Here is a 26,179-nt window from a genome sequence, read left to right on the forward strand (position 1 = left end):
CACGGGCGTTTCTTGCATTTCGCCCCCATCGAAATGCGGCCGCCACAGCCGTGGTTTGCTATCACGCCCCCGGGCTTAGCGGCGCAACGCCGAAGCCACGGCGCCTTCAGTGCGCGGGCAGCAGCCAATGGTTTTAACGATGCACCCGTGCAAGTTCCGTTATTTCGAAGAGCTGAAATAGACGCGGTCACATGTTTAAGTTCCGTTATTTCGGAGAGCTGAAATAGACGCGGTCACATGTTTAAGTTCCGTTATTTCGGAGAGCTGAAACAGACGCGGTCACATGTTTAAGTTCCGTTATTTCGAAGAGCTGAAATAGACGCGGTCACATGTTTAAGTTCCGTTATTTCGAAGAGCTGAAATAGACGCGGTCACATGTTTAAGTTCCGTTATTTCGAAGAGCTGAAATAGACGCGGTCACATGTTTAAGTTCCGTTATTTCGGAGAGCTGAAATAGGCGCGGTCACATGTTTAAGTTCCGTTATTTCGAAGAGCTGAAATAGACGCGGTCACATGTTTAAGTTCCGTTATTTCGAAGAGCTGAAATAGACGCGGTCACATGTTTAAGTTCCGTTATTTCGAAGAGCTGGAATAGACGCGGTCACATGTTTAAGTTCCGTTATTTCGAAGAGCTGAAATAGACGCGGTCACATGTTTAAGTTCCGTTATTTCGGAGAGCTGAAATAGGCGCGGTCACATGTTTAAGTTCCGTTATTTCGGAGAGCTGAAATAGGCGCGGTCACATGTTTAAGTTCCGTTATTTCGAAGAGCTGAAATAGACGCGGTCACATGTTTAAGTTCCGTTATTTCGAAGAGCTGAAATAGACGCGGTCACATGTTTAAGTTCCGTTATTTCGGAGAGCTGAAATAGGCGCGGTCACATGTTTAAGTTCCGTTATTTCGAAGAGCTGAAATAGACGCGGTCACATGTTTAAGTTCCGTTATTTCGAAGAGCTGAAATAGACGCGGTCACATGTTTAAGTTCCGTTATTTCGAAGAGCTGAAATAGACGCGGTCACATGTTTAAGTTCCGTTATTTCGAAGAGCTGAAATAGACGCGGTCACATGTTTAAGTTCCGTTATTTCGAAGAGCTGAAATAGACGCGGTCACATGTTTAAGTTCCGTTATTTCGGAGAGCTGAAATAGGCGCGGTCACATGTTTAAGTTCCGTTATTTCGAAGAGCTGAAATAGACGCGGTCACATGTTTAAGTTCCGTTATTTCGAAGAGCTGAAATAGACGCGGTCACATGTTTAAGTTCCGTTATTTCGAAGAGCTGAAATAGACGCGGTCACATGTTTAAGTTCCGTTATTTCGAAGAGCTGAAATAGACGCGGTCACATGTTTAAGTTCCGTTATTTCGGAGAGCTGAAATAGGCGCGGTCACATGTTTAAGTTCCGTTATTTCGAAGAGCTGAAATAGGCGCGGTCACATGTTTAAGTTCCGTTATTTCGAAGAGCTGAAATAGACGCGGTCACATGTTTAATGCGTGTTTGAATTAACGCGCCTATCGTGTTGCGGGCCTTTGTGCCATTTTGTAGTTTGCTGTATAGTTGATGGAGATCAATTATTTTGTTACCAAGTGGCGCTGCATCCAAAAAGCTGCTACCGAGATTTTTTTTTGCCTAGTTGTATCATTTTGCAAAATTACATTAATGTATACCAAGTATAGCAATATTACGTCGCACCAAAAAAATCCTTAAATGTAAGAATGATTTTTTTTTTACAAATCGGAAAGTCAGTGGGAGGAAAGGCTTAACGACAAAGACAATGCATATTCATCTGTAAACTAGATGAGCTATATACTATAATAAAGGTTGAGTAACTCTCGACGATCGGAAACGGTGGTAGTTTCATCCTACGATAGGTCAAGTCTAACAAAAATATGGCGAATTCTGCGAAATTCTGCAAGGTGGAGGAAGGTTCATGAAAACACGAATATGCTTAGAGATGGCCAAGCACGCCAATGCACGCAACAGGATTGCAATACAAGGAATCCACTGGCATTTTAGGAGAGAGACCACCAATAACGTTTAACCTTTCTATCTCAATTGAATTAAATGCCGAGTGTTCTAGTCTTTTATGCGTCGTCCATCATGAAATATAATGGTTTCATTGTATCAAATAAGTTTATTAGCACTCCGTGCGTCTCAGAAAGCAGCACCGAAACCCTTCACGGTTACCTGCCCAAGTGATACGGCATGTACACTTGAATGTTGAAAATATCAGCGGACGGCCTAGCAAAGAATAATTAACACTAAAATACTATTTTGACATATTACAAAGCTAACTGTATCTCCGTAAATTTTGGCGTGAGTATAAGCATTTTCTTTTAAACGTATTCCGAAGTATAGCATTATATATACATTCGAGGACGTGCATCGAGTTTTGCTTTCATAAACAAGCGCACTTTATAAATTGGTCCATTGTAATTCTTCAAATGATAAAGCATAATTCATGAAATTTACCCAACGCGATTACAGTGCGAAAACTTCATTGGGTATCAAGAATTATTTAGATCCGGCATACACTGTAAACAAAAAAACACCCAGATGGGCGTTTTTTGCTTGTCCTCTAGCGCATTCCCTTTTGTACATCTTTTTGCTCCCATTGAAAGGGCGTACGATAAAACTCCCATTGACGTGGGCATTAATTGGGCACACAACGGGGGTACCGTATACGCCCACTTCACCCCCGCCCCCCTATTTGACTGGGAGGTACAATGGGAGTATTGTGAAGGAATTAAAGGCATTTTAGTTTAGGTGCGGCAAGCTCGTAGCGAAATGCATGGTGGCACGGGTCACGCGCTTACGCAGTACCAGACGGAACACCGCAGGCCGAAATGTCGAACGCCGGCGATCAAGGCTCAAGGGAACTCGGCCGTCCGTGAGCTGCCACCCGAGCAGGCGTCGCACCTGCTCGGAGCGAACGCCGGCGTCCGACACCTTGGCCTGCGGTGTTCCGTCTGCTGCGTAGGCGCGGCGTACCGCCACGAAGCATTTCGCCGCGGGCTCGCCACACGTGGTCCAATCGACGGCACAGGGCCACCGCTGAATCGACCACGCGCACACGTGGTCCAATGGCGAATGAACCCGTCACCGCACGTCTTCATTTTTTTTTCCCTTTCGCTGATCACAGAGCCACTCTTTGCAAAGCTTTTATACAGTCGTCCTAGCTTATCGGCAGTGCCTCCGAGGCCAGCAAACGCCTTCGAGAGCAGTTGCTACTTGCTGAAAGGAAAAATGCACGAGACACACACTGACAGTGAAGAAAATTTATTTTACACCAAATGTAAGAAATATAATATGTTCACTTCCGGGCCCAAAAGAAAGCACATTTCTGCCCCAGTAAAACAATTGTCTGGATTTTAAAAAAGAGCACTGTACATTGTAAGCATGCCAGTTGCTAGTATTCTACATGTCCTAATACAATGAAATTAGTAAATGAAAGAAATGCTAAGAAACCTTATCTCCTTTCATACTGAACTGTAACTACAGAGCCATGTGTTTGAACTGTTACTTTGTACTGACGCTCCACACTTTTGCACAGACTATATATTGAGCTCGCTTGACTAAGAGTAAAACTTTATTTGGCCTAGTTGGCACATAATTCTGAACTTAAAACTTACAGCGCAAACACCTAAGACGAACCGCAAAAGGCAGATACGACACACGCTGGCACTAACTGACAACTTCTTTATTTCTTCGTCGTCGATGCATATATATGCCCTAGGCCACACAACTGCACAGGCGGCGCACACATTACATTACAGAGATCTCCCAAATTATCACATATGCAAACGTAGGAACTCAAATTCAGATGGGTGCAGGGACAAAGCTATGTCACTGATGCAATTATCATTTTGCCTTTTTATGTCGTAGGCCTCTAAGGCAAGCCGCGCAAGCTCATTCATGCTTTTGCCAAGAATCGACGTCCCATCAAGTCATGCCTCACAATTTTTGCAAGAGTTTATATGTGCAACAATGTGCACTCTTCTATCTACATTTTTGTTTACTTTTTGTGCATGTTCCCTGCGCGGTCCCTTAAACACATAAGGTCATCTATCAACTCAAGAAAATTGCTTGCAGGCATAGTGTTCCTAGCTATGCTCCCGCACCTGCGGAGAGGGCAGAGGAGGACGCCGAATTCGGCATGATGCTTCATACGTGTTGTGCGCGGTCGGCGTGGTTTATACAATTCACTCTCATGTGCTAAGACATAGCTTGGCTAGATAGGGCATTGCATCAATGAGCGACTCAGGGAACATGCGCAACAAGTAAACAAATATGTAGATAGAGGAGCGCACCTTGGTGCGCATATAAACTCTTGCAACAATTGTGAGGCACAACTTGATGGGACGTCGATTCTTGGCAAAAGCAAGAATGAGCATGTGCGGCTTGCCTTAGAGGCTTACCACAAGAAAGGCAGGGCGATAATTGCATTAGTAAGATATCTTTGTCCCTGCATCCATCTGAATTTGACTTCCTACGCTTGCGTATGTGATAATTTGGCAGATCTCTGTAATGTAATCTGAGTGCCTGCGCGGTAGTGTGGCCTAGGGTTTATATTGCATCGACGACGAAGAAATAAAGAAGTTAGCACCAGTGTGTGTCGTATCTTCCTTTTGTGGTTCGTCTTAGGTGTTTGTGCTGTAAGTTTAAGTTGCTTGACTAAGCCATTCCTAATTAACAGTGGCTGGTATAATGAGGCCGATCAGTGGTATTTTGCATGGACTAGCACACAAATATGATAAATGTCAAAGTACTAAATTAAGAAATTGGGACTCATCACACAAACAAGCTACATAATTTAGTGCTGGATTTCTGAGCAAGCTATTAAAAATTATTGTATTTTATGAACCAGAACCCACCTTCTGATTATGACACATGCCATAGCGAGTAACCCGAATTAATTTGGACAACCTGGGGTTCTTTAACATGCACCTGTCTAAGTACACAGGTGCTTTTGCATTTCGCTCCCACTGAAATGCGGTTTTGTTTAAGACTACATTTACGAAAGTTCCAAACACGATCCCCCCCTATATTTTTACAGTGGGTGCTCTTTAAATGGAGCCTCAAGGTGCCAGGGAAATTGGTTCCATTTACCAGGCATTATATTTACTGAGAGACATTGCAGAGAGCCAACCAATTATCAGGATAGTGTCCTATTTAAGCGGCAGTTTCGAAGCGATTTTCGTTTATCGAGATTCCACTGTAGTCCATAATAGTGGATGAGTTGTGTTCTGCATGGACACATTAGCATGGCTACCATGTTTAGTTGAATATTGTGCAAGCAGCAACATTTCACTGTACCCAGTGCAATATATAAAGCCAGCAATGTAACATGTTGCAAATGCAGTCACGAACAAGTACCTTCCCTGATCATATCCAAAAGCAGCATCTTTATACGAAATTAGTCATGCTTTCTCCCGTTTAAGTGCCTTGTTTTCAGAAATCAAATCCTCCTTATCACATTGACCTCCAATTGTGTCATTCCCCGAGCTGAGGTCATTTGAGATTGCATTTAATTGCCCTTCAAATAGCATATTGGTCTTATTTAAAAAGCACATGGCATCACAGTGACCACCTAGACATAGAATTCGAGCTGCAACACAGTAGCAAACATTCTGAGGTAGAAGCCTAACTATTCTTTTGAATTTGGATGCATGCTCAAAACACTGCTATGCAATTGCAGACAGGGCTGATAGTGTAGCAACCAGGACAGATTTAACGGACGTAAAGGAGCAAAATTGTGTGAGCTTCGAATTATTATTCTCTCTGAGGAACCATGCTGTCCAATTATAAAACGGGGATCAAAATAAAGTAATTGGATAGCAAATCTGCATTTCATTAAGTAAATAAAATACTGTTCATGCTACCTTCCAGGGTGCACACTACATTCCCTTTCCTTGAATGTGAATTTGCTACCTTTCCATGGGTTGCCAAATGTATAGGTGTATTGTTGGTCAAGGGTGGTGGAATGGATATAGGTCTCAGGCTAGAGGAAATATTTAGAGAAGGAGACTTGCCAGGTTGAACAACGAATGTCTCAGGCTGGAGCCATTTGGTTCTCTTGCAAAGATGTTGCCTCCAGCTTGAGACTTCCTTTGTTGGACAACTGTTGATGACTAATTTCGCCATCTTTTCATTTACCCTCGTCTTATTCAACCTATTGCTCCACGCAGCAGCTGCACTTTCTTTAAAAAATAAAGATATTAATGAGCTCAAAGGCTTTGTGCATGGCTGCATCCCCAAGTGCAAAAATTTGTTTGCAGAGTGAATGACAGAGTTGGTACGTTTCTTGAGAATTCAATAGGAAGAACCAAAAATTAAGCTAACAGACTGGTTATGACGACAAGTAAACATGAATTGATGTGGAGTGCCATTTCTTCATTTTGCACCAGGCTTGGGGCCAGCCAGACTTCTTCCTAAAATTGAGAAAATTTTTCTAATGAAATACATATTAAGAGTATTTCTTCATAATCTGAAAATTTAAAAACATGGTTATTTGGTTATTCATATTTAGTTGGGAACAGTGCGAAGGACACTGACGAAGTAAGGGCTTATGCAGTAATGCCACATAGTGCTGGCTGAGAACAGATTCAATTTTAGAACAGACAAACAGTTAAGTACTTTGGAATGCTTCCTAAAAGCCATAAAAAACCAAAGCAGGAAGCAGTTGTACAAAATAATGTATGTGCATGAAAAATGCATCTGATCATCGGTTCGCAGACATGTATGCCATTTGCTTGTCAGTTAACAAAACACGTGTTACACTGAAACATTTCTCCTACAATTTGGCAATTCTGTGGGCTTTCATTATTGCTCGGGTCAGTTGGTTTATGTTGTTACTGCTACTAGTGTACGGTGAAGTGTAATGTAGATGGGCAAGTACTACTGACAACTATGAACATTGGCAAATTTTGCTGCACCAGGATAACGCATGCATTGTCCCGCTGCAGCGAAACTTTCCAGTAAACATTCACAGTTGTCTGTAGCACTTTCCCATCTGTCTCGCCTCACACTGTTCCATCTATAGCGCTTCACCATACTGTAATATGCACCACCGACACAAAATTCTACCCTTCTGAAGTTCTTACTGCTACTTCGCACTCGTCACATTCAGGCCGCCAGGCGTACTGAGCCCAATGTAGTATAACTGCATAGACTGGCAGCTCCTGTCATGGACTTATTCTGGTGTAATGGCACCACAGAAGCAAACGAAGACAAAGACATGCAGGACACAAGTGCCTAACCTCAACTCTCGCTTTAATAAGAAAACAGACATCATATACATCACATAGTGACAGGAAGTGATGTCATTAATTCAAAAACAAATTCTTTGTGCAATGTAGCTGATAATGACTGATGCATTTGTCCTTTTCGTGCTAATCTGCCAAAGCTTAATTATCTTATGTACATCTGCTCATAATTTTTGGCTACAAGTTTTGATGAACACAGGAACGAACCAATCTATTTTGCAGTGCATCACTATGTGCGAATGAGAGTTATTCCACACAAACTTCATTAGCCGCAATCTCAAATTAATACAATGTGTGTATGCAATGCAAGCATGACTGGATGGGAATGGCTGACTGTACATAACCTCCGTTGCACAGTGCACCGCCTGCAAATTGTGCTGCACGCAACAAATTAATTTGTTTTCCTGGCTTGTCTTTTTTTCTCATCAGAGCAAATCTCTCATCACGTTTCATACAGAAAAAAAATGTTTGCCCGTAGAGACCAGCTACACAATTACCCATAAAAATTACAAATGCATACGAAACAACTGCAACCACTTTTTTACTTCATCTCATTCATTATATTCCATATTCATGCCTAATTTAGTTGCGCAAATCATTGTTTTCTCAGGCCCTTGTTAGGAGAGTTTTGTGCTGTAATAAAAGGCAGAAGCCAAAAAAAGGAAAAGGTTGGTTGTGGTTGAAGCACAATATGCATCTAGTGAGCTAGGCCGCAAGCGTTGTGTAGTCTGCTGCCATCATAAGGCCGTGCCTACATTGGACAGATGGGATGCTCTATTAATGCGAAATCAGGGAAATTGAGGGAGTATGAGTCATCCGTGTGAAACAATCCTCTATCACACAATGTTAAATACTGCAAAGAATGTGACTGCGGTCCTGTGTTCCACAAAACTTGCGTTGTAGCCAGGTATTACGACCTGACAACATGCAAGGTAATTGTGGCTTGCAACATTTAAAAAGTATGACGAATGTATCAGTGATCCATTAGTTGCACTGCATAAAGAATTTCTTTTAACAGATATCATCACATCATGTCTCCACCTGTTATTAAATATTGCCTGTTTCCTTATTTTAAAGCTTGAAGTGAGATCCGGTGCTTGTGTCATGTGCGTACATATCTGTTTACTTTTTGTGGTGTCATTACACAAGAATTTATATAACCAAATGGCCACACACTGCTTTTGTCACGTTATAGTGGTGCTTGCAAAGCCTCCCAAACAGCAGCCTATTTGGTCAAAACATGCTTTTGTACATATGCTCTTCCAAATAGAAAAGCTATCAAGAAGGTAACAAGAATCAAGAGCATTAAGTTAAATCCACTGCAATGCTTTACTTTTTTGCCTTTATTCCTTACACCTAAGTGGATAAGAAAGAGTGTGAATGTTACAGAAATGCACTAAATAAGTTGTTGAAATTATGCAAGAATGTTAACGCAACTAAGCATAGATTTATGTGCAATAATAGACACCAGTCTCAATTTCTTTCCTTCTGATATAAACATAGTATATCTTATTCCTTTGGCATGAAGGAAAGCATATGTAGACCAGACAAGCTTATATTTGAATGAGAGCCTTCACGATTAAGCACCACTATAATGTGACCATAAGAGTACATACACTGTAAACAGTGCAGATGACAGCCCAAATTTCATAAGTGCAACATGTTAGCGAAAGCAGCAACCATTAACCCAGAAACTAATCAAATCCCACAAAATAACAACAAGAAAAAAAAAGAATAATGTGTCAGCGCAGCACCTGTTCTCTGAAGTTACAGAAAAGTGGTATGCTTGTTAACAAACCTGAAACCACGGCACATTTGTATCTGACCACCCCCTGCCTCTTTATGTGCTTTCGTGCCTCTGACAAGGCATTACTGGATATTTATTTGCTTGTCTGTTGCAAAAACACATCAATTATTAGTCAGTGCACAGTGCACCATGCCATTTATCTATGTGGACTCACTTTGTGTCCTTAGCACTGCTCTCACCTATTCAGAACTAAGGATTGCAAAAAGACTTGTTCCACTTAAATCTACATGCCTTAATATGTGGGTTCTGCAGTTGAAATAGGGTAATTATAAGTAAAATGCATGACATGTTCTGATGAACTTTGTTTTCATAATCTAATTGTTTATTTGGGCACATAACCAGTCAGATCATTTGTACTAAAACAAGAAAACAAATTCAACACACTAGCTTATAGTGCTTGGTGCTCTATTGACTTTAGTACACACATTGAACAAACGACAGGCAGTGAGAAATACCAACAACCACTAACTTCCACACGGCATTATTGGTCACATGTGCACGATATAGCTACAAAAACCCAAACGAAAGTAGACAAAGAAAAAAGTACATTTTAACAGAAAAAGAACAAGACAAAAAAACTTCTTTTGGTAGCTAAGTCACAATCAAGGTGTAAATGACAGCTATAGTTTGGCAAGCACACATGTAGTTACTTTGCTCAGTTCCTCGATATCCCAATTTCTTGTTTGACAGCAACACCAACGGGACATCTACGCATATCTATTGCACATGCCATTTTTGCTTGCTCCAAAATCCTTTCGTGGTTATTCATTTAGTACCTGCTTCGCCTGTACTGGCATTGCAGGGGGGGTATACATTCTGTGTAATGTAACTTACATTCAAATCAAGCACACAAAGCAGGGAGGGAATTATCTTTGAAAACTATGCAAACAATTGCAGGCTGAAAAACCTTGCAGTCCCTTTGGTCCAAGGAAAAAACAATGTCAGGCATCACCTATAAGTAAAGGAAATTAATAAACCTTTTTAGTGTAATCTCTTTCTTGTGAGGTATGATGATAGCCTGATATGAATTTCTCTATCTCTACATGTTTGGAACAGTATATGCTTGAAATAATCTTAACTGAAGAGATTTCCCAGTCTTTTAAATCCTGCCATTGCAGCTTACCCTTACTCTCAGTAATACAAAGCCTTTTAGTATGACTTCCTATTACAAATCTAACTGCCATATTTTGAACATTTTCAAGCAGACCAGCTGACTCAATATTATGGGGATTCTAGCAAACATGTACTTATTTGATTAGTGAATGCACATAAGCAAAATACAGCTGTTCTTTGAGGTTTTCGGGAAGCCAACAAAATGTGTATGGGTGGACACACGACAGCTACTACACCGATAAGCATCGTGGCCAACCAAAATTAAGTTTATTCCTATATGGGCGGGCACGGCGGAGTGTGAGCAGACAATGGTCGGCTTTTTCTGGAGTCATATACAAAGGAACCCCAACATAATGAATGCACTAAAATCAGCAATTTGGTTTGTTGTACTCAGATTCGACCGTTTAGTCAAATAAGTACATTTGCAAATGGATTGTTTTCCCACGGAAAGGGCCGCAGTCAGAAAACACAAATCTGAATGAGAAAAAAATTTTGAATTTGAGAGTCAGCGACCAAAGATACGGTTTCACGGTGTGTTAACGATACCTTCACATAGGTAGCATGAAGCAAACCCAGCCTTGCTTTCGCATCCACCCTGTCCTCTTTGATACTGCCACACACAGTGGAACGACACCATCATGAAAAGTGCTGGCAGTGGAGGCGAATGCTTTGTGTGTATCAAACTTCAATGCATCTCTGAAACTACAGATTATGCAACCCCGTGTACTAAACACGGGGGAAGACTGTGCACATAATACCACGCCATATCAGCACGTCTAGTCTTTCCACACGCAGCAGATCACCTCTAGAACAGGGTGTGCAGGCTGCAGATGTGCTCAGCTGCGCTCACAGCCATGGCGCTAGAAAAGAAGACGCACGGACTGGGCCCTTCTGAGGGCCCCCTTAAAAGCTCAGTTTGTCATTTTTTGTTTCTGTAATAGGCTAGTGATAAAAGTGAATTTGCTTCATGCCTATTAAGAAATGTTGTACACATGGTAGAAAAATTATGAAAGTAGAACATTTTATTACTTTTCACCCCTCTCAGTTGGAATATCGTACAAATGCATAAGCAGCCATTTTTGCCTTGTTTCATCTAAGATGTTTTTTTCATGCTGAAAGAAAGGCATGTGTTTAAAAAATAAGCTTGGTTGCAACATGTAAAGGAATTATGTAATGTCCCAAGGGTTCCTGAAATCAAAATATATTTGTGATTTCTTTGCGACTGGAACACTCAAAAGGAAAATGACCTTTTAAACAGACTAAAACAAAGCCACAGCACATGCACCCATACTAAGCCAGGGACTGTATCAAGCTGATATGAGAAGACTTTCAAGAAAGAATCTTTCCCGGTTTGGGAAAATTCTTAAAACAATGGTTAATACCTGGCCCCACGCCTTAAATCTAGAAGGAATAAAGTTCTTAAGGTACTCTGTGTTCTTTCTTGAACCCAACAAATGTGCCTAGAAAAATGGGTCAAGTCTACATCTTGCCGCATCTGTGGCAAGGTGTGAACAAAAAACTCGCTTTAGCTGGCTGCAGTGCTCCCTGCGATGAATATTCAGGCAGAAAATTGTTACCCCAGTGTGACTGTGCACCCAAGAAAACAAAATGTGGTAGACTACATCAATGCAAACGGAAAAATCTTTAGTCCATGCTTGCTGGCAACCTGTGTCTGTATTGGCCTCTAGGAGAATTGTGGCCCCCACGTGCTGGAATATTTCCGTGGCATAGAAAACATTGTGTGATACCAGCTATCAAGTGCTACCATGAAGTAGCTACCAGCTATCAAGCTATCAAAAGAGCTATAGGCAATTTTGCTGCAATAACAGTACTGTTTTTATAGCATTCGTTGTGGGGAGTGCGGCTTGCCCCTTTTGCCGGAGTTCTTGCTGAACGGCGATTTATTATCAGTTTGTTATATGTGGAACTTGAACAGCTTATATTTTTGTCTCCTCAATCCACACTTCTGCTGCACTTTTGCCAGCATCTCTACACAGGGTGTCCTGACTGAGGTCATACCAAGTAAGCACGCTACAAGCCTTGTGTGCATCGTTTTCATGACTGTTTCGATGACCAAATTTCATTTTCAGTGACTTCATCAACTAAGTATCTAGCGGCAGCTTGAACATGGGTACTCATGAGAACTCGCACCAGGCTTGGTCAAATACGTCCAGCAGTGCAGCACTGAGTAGTGAACCATGCTGTAAGAGTTGGCAACTGAATTGCCACCTTGTGATTGAAACTTTTCATCCTTACAATCAAGGCTTCAATTGCCCAGCCAGCGAGCTGCAGCAAAGGTGTGAACTATAGTCATCTGATGTCACATTCTATGTCATAGCGATAGCAGGTGATCCCTCCAGTGGTGGCCCTCAAGGCCAACAGGCATCCCTTTCTATGCACGTGCTTGTGTAGGACTGGGGAGATGGTGCCAGTTTGTTCTTCAGCATTAACACTGTTCACGCTGTATCAGGAACACATTTTCTTACTCGGTGCAATAGCCCTTGAACCTACATAATTGCCAATGAGTCCTTTGTCGACCAGCCTTTCCTTTGCCATGTCATTTCCTTCTGCCTTGATGTCACAGCAACTTCAGCTATATGAAGCAATGATGGTGTTTGAGTACCCACACAGCCTTGCAGCTTTCCAACCTGAACATTGCTTCATTAAAAGCTGACATGATTTGGTCTCAGCAGACAGATCAGAGTTTAAAAGAAGCCTTAAACTTCTTTCAAAGTCATTCTAACCTTGTCAATAATCCCGTGCCTTTTGATGTGTTATTCAGCATTGTCCAAAGCAAGTCGGCTCTTAAAAATCAAAATAACAACCTTGTGAGGCCACCTACTAGGCTACCACTGTCTCTTCAGCCAGCCTGAAGTGTCTTGCAGCCATCAAAGCTGGAGTGCAAAAAAAACGACAAAGAAAAGTGTGGCAGACAAAATGCTCATGGAAATCCATATGTTTATGGACTGTTACACTGACTGAAAAAGATGGTGGCTTCCCAATACAGTCTTGATGTACGTAGCTGTTTCAGTCACGAATAAACAGCCAGTTGCGCAGTCCTGCACAAGCACAGTGTACAGATGCCCATGGATTAAAATTTGTTGTGTGTGCATGTGGTACAGTGTACCACATTTCATGTTCCTGAGGCTGCAGTACACTGGGAAGACTGGTCGCAACTTCAATAGTACGCCCTTAGAGTATTGCAGCCCTTTGTTCATATTTTGCTGCAGATTGTATCAAATGCAAATGCAAACTGTTTTGCAGGACACGTCAGTTCAGTTCAAGCAATTAGACAGAGTAACCCAAGAAATAGTTTAAGCCTCGAAAAGGTCTTAATACAGTCCCTAGTTTAGTACAGGTTTTCGCCTGATGTTTTGGCTTCTTCTACGGTATAATGCTGTTGCTTGCTAGGTACTGGTGGTGTGATGTGCATACTCTCTTGTGTTGCTATAACGACAACTTGTAAAAAAGATTTTCCTTCCTAACAAACATTTGGATACAGTGCCTGTGAGCTCATCTTTTAACCTGTTTTTCATTTGATCTGTGCATTTACATTGAACGTAAACTAGAAAATATCAGTACTGAGAATCACAAAAGAACACACCTGTGTAACGATTCTGCCGAGATCGTGGGAGTGGTCCAGCCACAGGATGCAACGCAGGTAGAAAGGCCTCCTGAGTTAAAGCAAAATAACAATCGTTGTCAGATGCGAATAAAAAATTTTATTCTGTGAGGCTTTCGGCATGTATACTAATTACCACATTTGTATGTAAAATAGTTTTGCATAATAGCTGAGCAAGGTTAACGTCTCGCCCTGTGACTGTCGGCCAATGCTACTCATGGCAATGGTGGCAAATATGGCACATCCTTTCAAATGGAACTTTTGTGGGTTACATGAATTTAAAAGAACTTAGGTTTACATAATACATAACACCTGTGGTTAGAAGGATGTCTTGCATGCAGCACCAATGCCACAAGTGGCACTGCTTAACACTTCCAGGGCCAGACTTAGTACATAAACAATACAAATGTGCAACAATGTGAACAGGTGGTTAGCTGCTGCTATAACTCAAAGATTGCATGCATCATGTAGATGTGAATGCAGCTCCCATCAGGAGCGAGTTGCCCTTTAGTGCACTTCACTTCTCTTCCTCTTTTGTCTTCATTGCATGTTGGTGCCATATGGTAATAATGAACAAAAATTAAGCACTTCAGTTCCCATTCTTGTTTTACTACATGCTGTAAAGTCATCTAAGTGCGCTTAATACTCTTAAGAATGTACTTTAGCCATTTTGTCAATATTTTTCGCTTGGCTTCACTACACCTTAATGTAGTGCAAATTCTAGACAATGCTTACAAAAAAACCTACTCCACACAATAACACCTCCAATTAACAGTACACAGTCTATGGCTTCGAGATGTGTACATACATACTTTATACATGGTTACAATGAAAATATAAGTGGCTGTTCTAATACGCACACTCAGCATACTGCATAACAGTCACCTGGTTCCAAAATGGCTTTTTGTTATCACACATAGGACGGCCACAACTATAAATTTAATTCTGGCAGTAACTTAAGCCACGGCCAAAACCTTCATAGTGCAATCAATGAAAATTTTCGAATTTAGAGCAGTTAGACATAAACAGGGCAAGTAGTTTTAAAGTGTTAAATAATGAACTGTTATGGAATATGGCGGTAGAAGGCCATGCGCCTGAAACATAGGTACTGTTTATCATATAAGCACATTCTTATATTTTTGCTTAGTTTCCTAGGGATTGCATCAAACAGTTTGCTTGTGTAAATTTTGCTACATGGCTGTATCGTATTAGCCCTTATCTTTTCACATTTGGCTTACTGCAGCTTTATGCACATGCATAAAGCTACTACTGCTACCACTTTCTACACTACTACCTACTACCTACACTACTACCTTCAGCTGAAGGTCAAGCACTATGCTGTCCAACATACATGCATTTAACAACACCGAACAGTAGACAGAGAATGAGCAACTCTTTTAAAAAGTGCAGTTCTTTGGAGACACATTGATATATATCTGGAAAACAGAGATTTTTGCTAAAATTATAACTTAATATAATTGGTACTGAGCATAATGCATCTTGCAATAAACTTGCATTTACCGCACACCATTATACACACTGTGACCTCTGCAGCTTCTCCACAATCTGGCACAATGTGCTCAAGCTGCCTGTAAACCCTGGAAGGGGTCTATGATAGTTTAAGAAGCTTAGCAAACATGAGAAAGACCTAAAATGAAGGTCAGAGAAGCAAAGCAAATTTTTAACCATTCCTCTCTATGTTGCTATGAATGTCAAGGTTCCAGCAAATGATGTGTTTGAACTGTGTTTTTAATCGTGCAATACTAGAGAGCACATTTTTGCAATAATAATGTGACAGAGAAGAATGACAGAAACTAACTTAATGAATATTTTTCTAAACTTGCATGAGGTTTTCATCATTATGCTGATGCACACACCTGCATACCTCTACTGTGAAGTCTTGTTTCAGTTTATTTTATTGTCACATAGTAATTTACACCATACACTTGTCCTGAAATACATCACGTTGGGCTCCTTCAGTATATTTTGCTTACTGGAAACACACATGCCTATACAGGGCAAGCACTCAATACATGCAAGACTGCCACGGGAATGGCCACTCGAGGTCGACTGTTAGTACAGCGCAAAACACGAGGACTGAAGGAAGAACACAACACAGGCGCTGTCACACAGAAACATACTCAAGGCACTTTGCGAGATTCTCAGGCTTCTTTCATGCTCTAAAAACACATTATGTAGCACATATTGAGCCACAGATAGCTGTACTGGGAAATTTTCACGTTGCTCTACAATTTTATAATTGAGACTTTTTATCTAATTACATTTGAGAAGTTGATTAATTGATTAAGACTAATTAGGTAATTAGGCAAAATGCAGCAAATCCAAGTATTTCCAAGAGACAGGAAACAACATTACATAGGTTCTGTGCAGCTAGATGGCATATTCATATTTTTAAAAGTTTGCTAGAGTTACGTGGGATAACCTGCATACCTCCTATGGAACAGGTGTCACACCAATCACTCTAAGTAATGCCGCTAAACTAGCCATTGCGCTCAAAACATACAGGGTAAAAAAGCAAACTCTAGGTAAGAGCATACCAAGGCCTCTATTGCTGAAAAGGGAAACTGATGGGAGGCGCCCGATCTCCGGCCATGAAGCTGCTTCATCCTCACAGTTGGCAATGAAACGACCGCAGCCGCAGTCCTGAAATAAAAATGAAAAATTTGACACTACAATGATCACACAGAACACAAAAAAGCTGGTCACAAGCTTATCTTGGAGAACATCTGCTGCTACATTAGGTTTTGTATATTCGTCAGCTTATTGTTAAACTAAGCTTGCGAATATTTCATATCTTAATGGCTTTGCTCTTTACAAACCAATACCTTTGCCCAACTCATGCACATATGCACTACTTAAGCTATGAGATGTTTACTGATCCCTTACAATGAATGGCTTCTAAGACAAATTATTTCACACAAAAGGATGCATAACTTATGAGTGTTACTGACATTGAATACCAAGGTAGTACCTTTTTTTATAGACAATCGCGGACTTGAAGCACATTTTTCTCACAGATACAGTTTACAGGTTGATCGGTCTGCCCTTTTTTTTTTTTTTCACCAGCAACAGAAATTTTGTTATTAATACTCGTGCAATATAGGATGACGCTGTGATGTGTGATATGATCCTGAGTTGAAAAGCGCAACTTCTTTGTGTTAATTTGGCACCTAGAATTCAATACTAAATATCTGTACCCAATAGGCAATGGCACAGCAGCAAAGTAATTAAACATTAAACAAGTTCAGGTATCCAGAGCACAGCGCCAGCTGTTGAATAACAACATTGCACAAGCATCGACTATATAGATATAACGTAGTAAGTGCACCGCAGGCGTAGTGGCGGCCTCAGAAAAGAACACAGGCATGGAGCGACGCGCCCGTATGACCTATCACCGGCAATGCTATCGCGTAAATTGATATATCTCGTCACGGCACGGGCACCGTTTTCTGCCGGCCGAGCTGCCGGCGCCACTGGTACTCACCTGCTCCGGCCGCCGAGGTTCAAGTGACGGCGTATCCAGTAATCTGAACCCAAGCAGGACACCTGTTACCGCCAAGCAGTACGCTAACAATAAAGAGGTTCTTATACTCTGACCGGCAGCTCATGCGGCGTTGACCCGTAGTGCCGTTGGAAGCTCACCACACGCTTTTAATACCACAAACGCGCCGCCGACATTTCACGCCCGTAGATCAAAGTCGACGGGCGCAGGCTCTACATGCTACGTGCCGCAGTCGCGCACTGTCTGCACAATCAACGACGTGGGCGCGAAGAGACACAGACGATAGAAAGGAGCGTACTGGCAAATCTGCACAATGCGCGCTAAGTGGGCGACCTACTGCACACAATCGCACGAGCTAGGGGATTGGCGCCACGTACGCGCCAGCTAGCAGATACCGCGCACAAAGAAGCGCCGCCGGTTCTCGCTCAAATGATCGCTGTACAAACACTCACACACGCGCACCGCAGTAAGCCCTTAACGAGCCGCCACATTTTCAGGCCGCGGTTAGGCGGCGAAGCTTAGCTCACCTCGCACTGCACGTAACTATTATGGTAGTGGCTTGCGCTTCGGGGATCATGTCGAATGCTCACATCCGCCCAATTAAAGACGCGGCAAAGTCCCTCATTATATAAAATCCTCATTTTTAAGTACACTCGCTTGACTCTGAGCACTCAAGTCGCCTCGATTACGACAAAGCTCGAAGAAACACAGTGATCGTGCAAAATGGTTCTGGACGGTCAACTGTCGCGCCATGTTGTATCGAGACCTTCAACAAGTCATATCAGCGCGTCTCCTCACTTAGAACACATGCACACTCATAGAACATGTAATAATCGTTCAAAGTCACTTACCGTGGAGTCTTGGGGGTTCAAAGCAGTGAGAAACATCAACCAAGGTAGAAGAATGTGCCGTCGCTGGTCGAATTGCCGTCGCTGAAAGCTGCTTCAACGCGCGCGCGCGCGCTCCGAAGGCTGGTGTTCCTCCGCGCGTAGTTCCGACTTCGGCGTCCTCTGCAGCACCAAGGCGCGGCTACTCCGAACAGAAAAACAGCGCCGACACACATTGCGCGGGATATTTCGAATCTGACTGCAGAAATAATCCTACTGAAATTGTCGCTGCGGCTGACTGCCTTGTTGGTCATGGCTGAGTTATTCTTTTCTCTGTTTGGCTCGTCTCAATTTCCCCTACGCCACCGTTATTCCTTGAAAACCCCCATTTTACAACCGCAATGCCCCTTCAAATGGGGTCGGGGGTATAATAATGGTTCTAGCTTATTTTACTTCTTCTCGTGGGCGTACTCATTTTAAGCTAGGGGGGAAAAATGGCATATCAACTGTTAAAACGCCCATACGGGCTCATTTGTGTTTACAGTGTAGGTTTTTCATGAGCCTAATGGTTTAAGACAGAAAAGGAAGTTGAACAGAATTATTCCGGTTCCTGAGCTGCAGCAAGATGTACGAGTAAAGCGCCCGCACTTTTCATCGCTAAAGGACAGCCTTGGTTGCGCAAAAATTAACAACATAAAAAGTGACAGAACGGAGTTGAGGTTATTTGAAGTTCCCTATTTGAGTCTTGCCTGTAACGTGGGAATAGTTTGCCGACTACGAGAGGCTTTGAGCCTTTGTCCACCGTTTCTCCTCTGACTTAATTTCCCTATAGCAGAACCGTTGGTCTAATTGGTTCGGAACGGTTCCTCCAGTAAGTTCCGGTTCGGGTTAAGTTCCAAGGTGGCCGGAATATAACGGTTCGGTTCAGTTCGGCTGCAAATAACCGTTCAGCTCCGGTTTTCGGTTCGATTCCGGTTCGATTCGACACCCTCTTCAACTGTATAAGTACTCCAGTCTGCCACCACTGCAAGCTATAATCGAAGCTCGTAACAAGGGTCACGAGCTGCGCCTGCAAAACACGGAGGGAGGTCGGAGATCGCGTGGCCTCACATACAACCCACCACGTACAGACGCGCCTGCTCTTCCTCGACTATACTGGAACCATGGCGAGACGTCCTCGTCAAGCTTCCGAAACCGCTTCCAAAGAAGTGCAATACTCACGATTACGGTGCAGAGCGTAGATCGATGGCGTCCCGCACAAACAACATTAAGGAAAGACGCCCCACGGGACGCCTCTACCCGACTCACAAGGCTTGCCCTGGTATCACTGTACGACATGTTGCACATACATGTACTAGTATGACCATGAACCTAGCTCGGGTCAGCTCCGACGTTGCGCGGTCTTACGTGCGGTTGATAAAGTGCATGAGGAGGCACGCCAGGGGTTGCTTGAATGTGGATAACGCGTCGTCTTTCATACCGACAGCAAGGAAGCGATCAAGCGGCCCCGCAAGACCCCCACAATGGGCACCATTGCCTGTGACACAAAGATGGTGATCTTAGCTTTTCAGGAACAACATGACATAGACGTGAGGGTGTATGTACTGGAAGGCGGGACACGCCGGCAGCATCGGCGACGAAGTTGCGCATGCGTTGGCGACCAAGGGTTCTGACGACCACTCCGTCCTGGCACCTCAGATCCTGCCTGCACCGGATGAATCCACAGCGCGAATCCCGGCGGCGAAGCAAAAATGACGCCGCGACCTCAAGGCACAAGTTCCTGTCAACGAGCCTCCGATGCCACAGAGGCTGCTACGCGATGCTCAAGTCTTAATACACAAGGTCCGCACGGGAGCCGCACTGACGGGAGGCTGCCTCCATAAATGGAGTGCACGTAAGAGACGCCTATACTTAACGCACAGTGAAGGCGAAAGCGCACCCGAATCACAGCCCACCGAATCAGTCGCATGTCCCACATGCACAACGGGCGCCCGTCCTATCGCCAGACATATGCTGTAGGACTGCCCCGTATACATCCGACAGAAATACAGGCGACCTGATCACCTCATTTGAATACTGGACTACCCCGCCCGACGACCACAGAGCCCGCGACACGCTGCTCCACGTTACTGAACCTTCGCCCAATTTCTTTTTAGGCCGTGGAGCCATCACTTTTCCCAATACAGATGTTTCATTCATTCATCAAGAAGCAGTATTGTTTTTAAGCTCTCCTAAGCTATGTCGCAAACGAGCAGTTCCACTGCAGGATTAACTGTTCCATTCTTTTCCTTTATGCTTGTTCTTATATTTAGTTTATACAGGCACTGCAGCCTAAGCAAGGAGGATAAAGTGCGATAATGTGGTCGCCGCGCGCAGTTGAAAAAGTGGAAATAGGATCTCTCACTTTTTGCCTTCGAGTGCGCTTACAAACGACAATTGTACAGCAGTGTTACCCGAACCTGAAAGCGGGGAGGACAACTGGAGTGTAAGGGTACTTAAAATGTTGCTTGGCTAGTTGGTTCATACTTGCAGGGTTTAACACTTGAGACAAGTCGAAGGAAGGTAGGCACCTTCTTTCGTTAAAACCTGCGGGTAAGGTGGCTCACGGGCGCTCAGACAAACAGTCCGTTAAAAAAAGAAAAAGCATTATATTTCACTTTCTTTAAGGTCCAGCGGATCAACTGTTGAGTCTATACAGGAGTCGTCGCGAACCGTAAATGTCAAGATAAATAAACCTGGGCCGAACGCTCCTTCAGTGGCCGAGCTCCGTGTGACCCAAGTTCTCTGAGGGCGAGTACTCATACGATATAGCACTATCCGGCAAATACGACTGGAAGTAATGACTTTCCGCCACGATTCCTCGTTGAGCATATCGGGCCAAGCGTGGCCGAAACCGCACTATACGCTACGCACTTCAAGGAGGGCCTGTGTCGCATTCTGATGTCGTACTGGGTGTGTTCGCGTGATCACGCAAGGCAGCAGGACCGCTGTTTTGTTGCCCAGTCACGTCCACGTTACGCCACACGTGCTCGGGGGTGCGGGGGGCGGGGGGGTTAGACCCCCCCTTTCTATGCACACACCTTCTTTTCCACGCGCGCTTGCGATGTACGTACTTGTAAAAGCAAAGCGAGGGCCGACTGAGCGCCGTTCACACTCGACCAGTCCTGCTTCTCATTGAACCCGCATACAGCGTAGTGGAAGATACGGCGCTGGGGTCTGCAACCAGGGAGTAGCATTCACAAGGCTTTGGCCTTACGATAACTGCTTGGCATCCGTGAACTGGGCGGAACGATGGTCAAAGATTCGAAGGCGGTGCCGTAATCGCAAAGTGTTTTGGCGTGCGGCCGCTATAGCTTTGTGAATGTCCTCCCTGGTCAGTTGAAGCCCGCTGCTGCTGACGATGACAAATAGTCACCTAGCTTTCTTGAGCTAATCAGGCAATGTATACATGATTATCAAGCAATAGCGTTTTGCCTACATCTCCTTGATATTTACTCTGTTCCTTACAACCTGTGTGTATATATATATATATATCAATCTCTTTCCTTGCTTTTTTCCCCCCACCAGTACTTTAAACGTCTCTTGCTTATCTCGACTGCTGACCAGTTAACGCTTCCATTCGCTTTGAATATCGGCGCTTCTGGGATGTGGACGTTACCTACATCAAGCCTCGCTGTGTACCTTCGCACTTCATAACATCGGATGTACTGATCTGCCTTTCCTGTGGACACGCTGCGCCTTCTGGCGACGCCGACGTGAAGTCTGCGCATACTCAGTGGCACATACCCAAGTTGCCGTCCGTTCATTGAAGAGCGGCACATATTCAGTGGCACATATTCAGTGGCACATACGCAGTGGCACATACGTATGTGAAGGACCACATTTTAGACTGCGCTACCTTCGCAATCGACGTATACATTTTTTTTTTACTGTAATATCTTCGGTATCGGCCCACATATTTAGTGGGATAAGTGGATAGCTAGATAGTCGGGGAAAAAAACCTGGTCTGACAATCCCAAGAATGCTATTCGCATTAAAAAAAAATTTCTTACCAACCCGCTGCAAAGGGAAAGACCCAACATCCATCCATCCGTTGCCAAATATGTTTTGTTAGTCTTAAAATAGTTGGAACCCTGCCAAAGCAGACTTTCAGTTTGAAGAGGAAGCCTTCGTTGCCTTCATTAGTCGTCCACACGCGAATAACCTCGGGAAGGAAACAACGATACCAACAGTTCATGCAGGTGTTGGCAAGTATTTTCGCAATGATGAGAGAATACCAGCACGTCTCAAGCAACCCACTAAGTTAGACGCTCAGGCATCTCGACGATGTGATGTTGTGTATGAAGCTGATATTGTATGTTGTGCAATCGTCATTCGAAGATCGAACACGAATCGTATTGCGTTTCGGATATCACATATCACTATATCACATCTCCACGATGCGGTATTGTGTATGAAGCTCCGAAACGCCTACGATTCGTGGTCGATCTCCGAATGACGATTGCACAACAAACCTCTTGAATCAGGTGGCCGACCGCTGAAAGTACTTGCTCAGCTTCGACAATGCTGCACTCCATACCGCAGACCGAGCATACAGGGGTACACACGCCCGGCCGGCCTGGCACTCTCTCGTCACTGGGGGCAGCGCCCGACTTGGTGCACGCGTGGCGCGGCAACTGCATTTGCGATCGAGTCCCTCTTCAAGTGGAACGAGCGTGCGCGTTCACGCACTTCCTAATTTCTGCACGGCGCGCACCTCGGAGAAGCGAAGGCGTAGGTAGCATCATCGTGGGTGTTCCCTGGAGACATTCACGCAATATCTTTCGTGAAGTAGCGCGACTTCAAGAAAATCTGGTCTGAATTCAGATTTAGGGCCCTAGTCTCACCGAGCGCATTTTGATGGCGAAGCTTGGGTGACGACGCTCTTTTTTGCGAGAAAGAGATTTGGAGGAAGAAGGGGGTGCACTGAGGACTGGGGTGAACGGTGGGTTTATTTCCATCCTTTCGTATCCAGCTTCCCCTTGTACTGTAAATTGTGATATTGTCTTCGAGACGGCAACGCAGAAAGAAATGGCCTGTGCACGCGCGGTTCACCTTATCTGTGGCTAAATACGAGGTGCCTTTTTTTTTTTACCATACAGAAATTTTCAAGATCGACTGAGGCAGATAGCGTGATTGTACTCCTTGCAGCTGGATTACTTGAAGCGGCGGACATTACTGGCACGAGAAATGGAAATGCATAATCACTAATTAACAAAAAAGTCATTAATTGCCTTCTTTATTATTTGCTTTACGACACATATTGTAATCTAAAATTGTAGCCCGTGAGTTAATTTGCAAGGCATATTCACTAACGAATTCTAAGCATAGCACAGGTTTCGAGATATATATGCGCCGTCAGACGTGCAGTAAAAGATGCACTTTTCTTCCACTTATTCAGCAAACCGCCGTTTTACGCACTGAAGCACAAAAGTAAATGAAACGCATTTGCATTTCGTCTGCACACTTTCGGAATGAATATCTCGAAACTAGTGTCACCTTGCGAGTTCGTTCCAAGCAGGTACGCCTTGTGAACTCACCGGCGCTGCCATTTGTAAATTGCAACATGTGGCGTAAATTAATTAATTAGAAATAATTAGCGATATTTTTGTTATTTAGTCGATTATAAATTTTGATTTCTCGTGATAGTAATGTCTACCGCTTCGAGTTGACCAGATCAAGGACTACAATTACGCTGTCTGCCACAGGTGATTTTCAAAAAACACTCTGTATGGTCAAAAAAAAAAAACTGGTATATAGTGGAGTGTAGTCGCTGGCACGGCTTTCAGAAATATTCGCTGCGATGCTTGCTTTAAGTTTATACAGACCAGTATAGAGTGCCGAACCCGAGTCCTGCCCACTCAGCCGTACCGTACACCATGACGAACATCTCACCAAGTGTAAGGAAAATACACGCATTCCCGGCGTGTAGTGCAGGAAGAGAAATAGTTCACAACAACTCAGAAAACAACCTCTCTTGTCCCCACCTTCTAGTGGGGGAGTATTTTGGAGGAAGAACACAGAAACACACGAAAAGGGCAAACAAACAAACAAGAACGAATGTGGTTCTTGGTGGCAGTGTGTTGTAACATGTTGTTTTCTATTTCCGTTTCCCAGAAAGGAACTCGCCGAGTCACAGCCCAGCGACGTTGAATTTCACGGTGAGTGTACAGAAAGCGACAAACAGTGTGTAAATTGCGCGTGCATCCCAGTCAAAAATAGCGCAAAGCCATGATCGCTCGAGCTGTCCGCGAAGCGCTTCCTCCCACGGTATGTATAATAGCATACAGCCGGCGGCAGCTTCATAGTTTATGCATGAGCGCTTGCAGAAGCGGGCAATGTGTAGCAGTCGACGGATATCCAGCATTCAACAGCTCTAACTTGATATATATATATATATATATACACGACGCATATCTTTATGCCACTTGGCTAAATGCCTAATGGCCCCCTTATGCGGGGAAGAGGCCGGCACGCTATGCAAAATAATGAGAGCATGCACAGACATGCAGAAGTTCTCACTTTCTTTCTTTCTTTTTTTCTTTCCTTACTTATTTATTTATTATGGTCTTAAAAAAATCACCGACGATTACCGTACTCCCTAGCACGAAATTTGGGCACGGCTCTATACGTGTTTGCATTTCGCGATATATAGGCCGGCGTGGATAATCGTCTCGTGCGGCACGTTGCAAACGGAACGAAGTGTGGCGCGACTGCCTCGCTAATCGGGAGATCGCGAGAGGCAGCACGCGCGTGACGCGTGGGCGCGATTCACAGCAGCCGCCGCAGACAGATCTCCGCTCACGCAGCGCTTTGTCTCCGTACATAGCATCGGTGGCGTCAGCGGTGAACACACAACTGCGCTAACAACGCGCTACTCTGGCGCCATCTCGTAGCCATCGTCGCTGCAGAACCAGTCTTGCGAGGCACTACGCTTTTCTTCGCACGGTTTCGCCATACTCTCCTCCTCCGCTTTCCTCCTCGTGGTCATGCTGCGCCCTCCTCCACTACTTTCCTCCTCGCACTTTCTTCGCTATCACCGGCTTTCATCAGCCGCTGCGGTCCGTGTTCGCTCTTTCGTCCTTCACTGTGCTTGTTCGCTCGATTACGCCGAAGACGCCGACGCTCACCGCAGGAACGGGCGCCTAAGTGCTGCGCTCTAAAAACGAATTTATTATATACTTTTCGAAAACGCTTCTTTCTGTGCATAACTAGCGCGGTGCTAAGTATTTCAATTATTTACTTTTTTCTGGGTGCTGGTGGCGCAATCTCGCGATTTTCAGGTGAAGCAAGCGGCGGCAAAGAAACCAGAAGTTAGAGACAGGAAACCGTTGGACAATTTCGTGGACACCGGAGCACCGGGTGAAGATACTGGTGCGTACGTAACACAGTGAGTTTAAGTATTATAGCATTATATAAAGGGTTACTGGCTTGGAAGAAAGTTGTGTATACGAACAACTCCTCCACCCTCCCCATTTTTATTATTTTTTGTTTCTTAATTTCATTTTCTCGCAAAAATGGTAGGTTATATAATTAACATGGGAAAGAAACATCTGACCGTCACGTCGTGCGACTGCGAGTGCCGCATTTGACTACGCTATATAAACTAAACGTTACAAAAAAAAAGAAAAACGATAATAACGGGCGGCATGCATTTATGCAGGCGCCCCGTTATGCATGCATTAACGGGGCGCCTTGCTGCTGCAAGGAAACGATTGAGTGTGTATCGAAAGCATTGGACTCGCACGTCGTCGAGTGCATTGCCCGTGGCAGAGAGAGAGAGAGATAGAGGAAAGGGGAAAGGCAGGGAGGTTAACCAGAGGGGAAGATCCGGTTTGCTACCCTACGCTGGGGAAAGAGGGGAGGGGGAGGTAAAGTGATAACAAAGTAGAGATAAAGAAGGAAAGGAGCACAGACATACAATCACAGTGGGTCACTGTCACCGCATAATGTCACCGCACAGCACAGTAGCACTTGCAGCTCTAT

The 26,179-nt window shown here is 43.9% G+C and overlaps 1 protein-coding gene and 1 long non-coding RNA gene across 4 annotated transcripts in view; one reads left to right on the forward strand and one right to left on the reverse strand.

The window, feature by feature from the left end:
• Nucleotides 1–26,179, forward strand: part of LOC126547240 (extracellular matrix organizing protein FRAS1-like) — a 70,668-nt gene that overhangs the window by 13,874 nt on the left and 30,615 nt on the right. For both annotated transcript variants that reach the window (XM_050195187.2, XM_055062837.1), the window contains exons 2-3: nucleotides 24,311–24,354; nucleotides 25,477–25,567. In XM_050195187.2, the coding sequence (XP_050051144.1) occupies nucleotides 24,311–24,354; nucleotides 25,477–25,567 (135 nt within the window). The remainder of the gene's footprint in view (nucleotides 1–24,310; nucleotides 24,355–25,476; nucleotides 25,568–26,179) is intronic.
• LOC129380817 (uncharacterized) lies at nucleotides 3,261–18,648 on the reverse strand. 2 transcript variants are annotated; one of them, XR_008609015.2, is made up of 4 exons: nucleotides 18,179–18,648; nucleotides 16,363–16,468; nucleotides 13,787–13,856; nucleotides 3,261–6,428 (listed from the first exon to the last, which is right to left on the reverse strand). It is a non-coding gene; the product is annotated as an uncharacterized lncRNA (long non-coding RNA). The 2 variants fall into 2 exon arrangements; XR_008609016.2 differs by lacking the exon at nucleotides 18,179–18,648 and adding an exon at nucleotides 17,310–18,156.

This window comes from Dermacentor andersoni, chromosome 1, assembly GCF_023375885.2.
Source record: "Dermacentor andersoni chromosome 1, qqDerAnde1_hic_scaffold, whole genome shotgun sequence".
In the NCBI taxonomy this organism is placed as follows: domain Eukaryota; kingdom Metazoa; phylum Arthropoda; class Arachnida; order Ixodida; family Ixodidae; genus Dermacentor; species Dermacentor andersoni.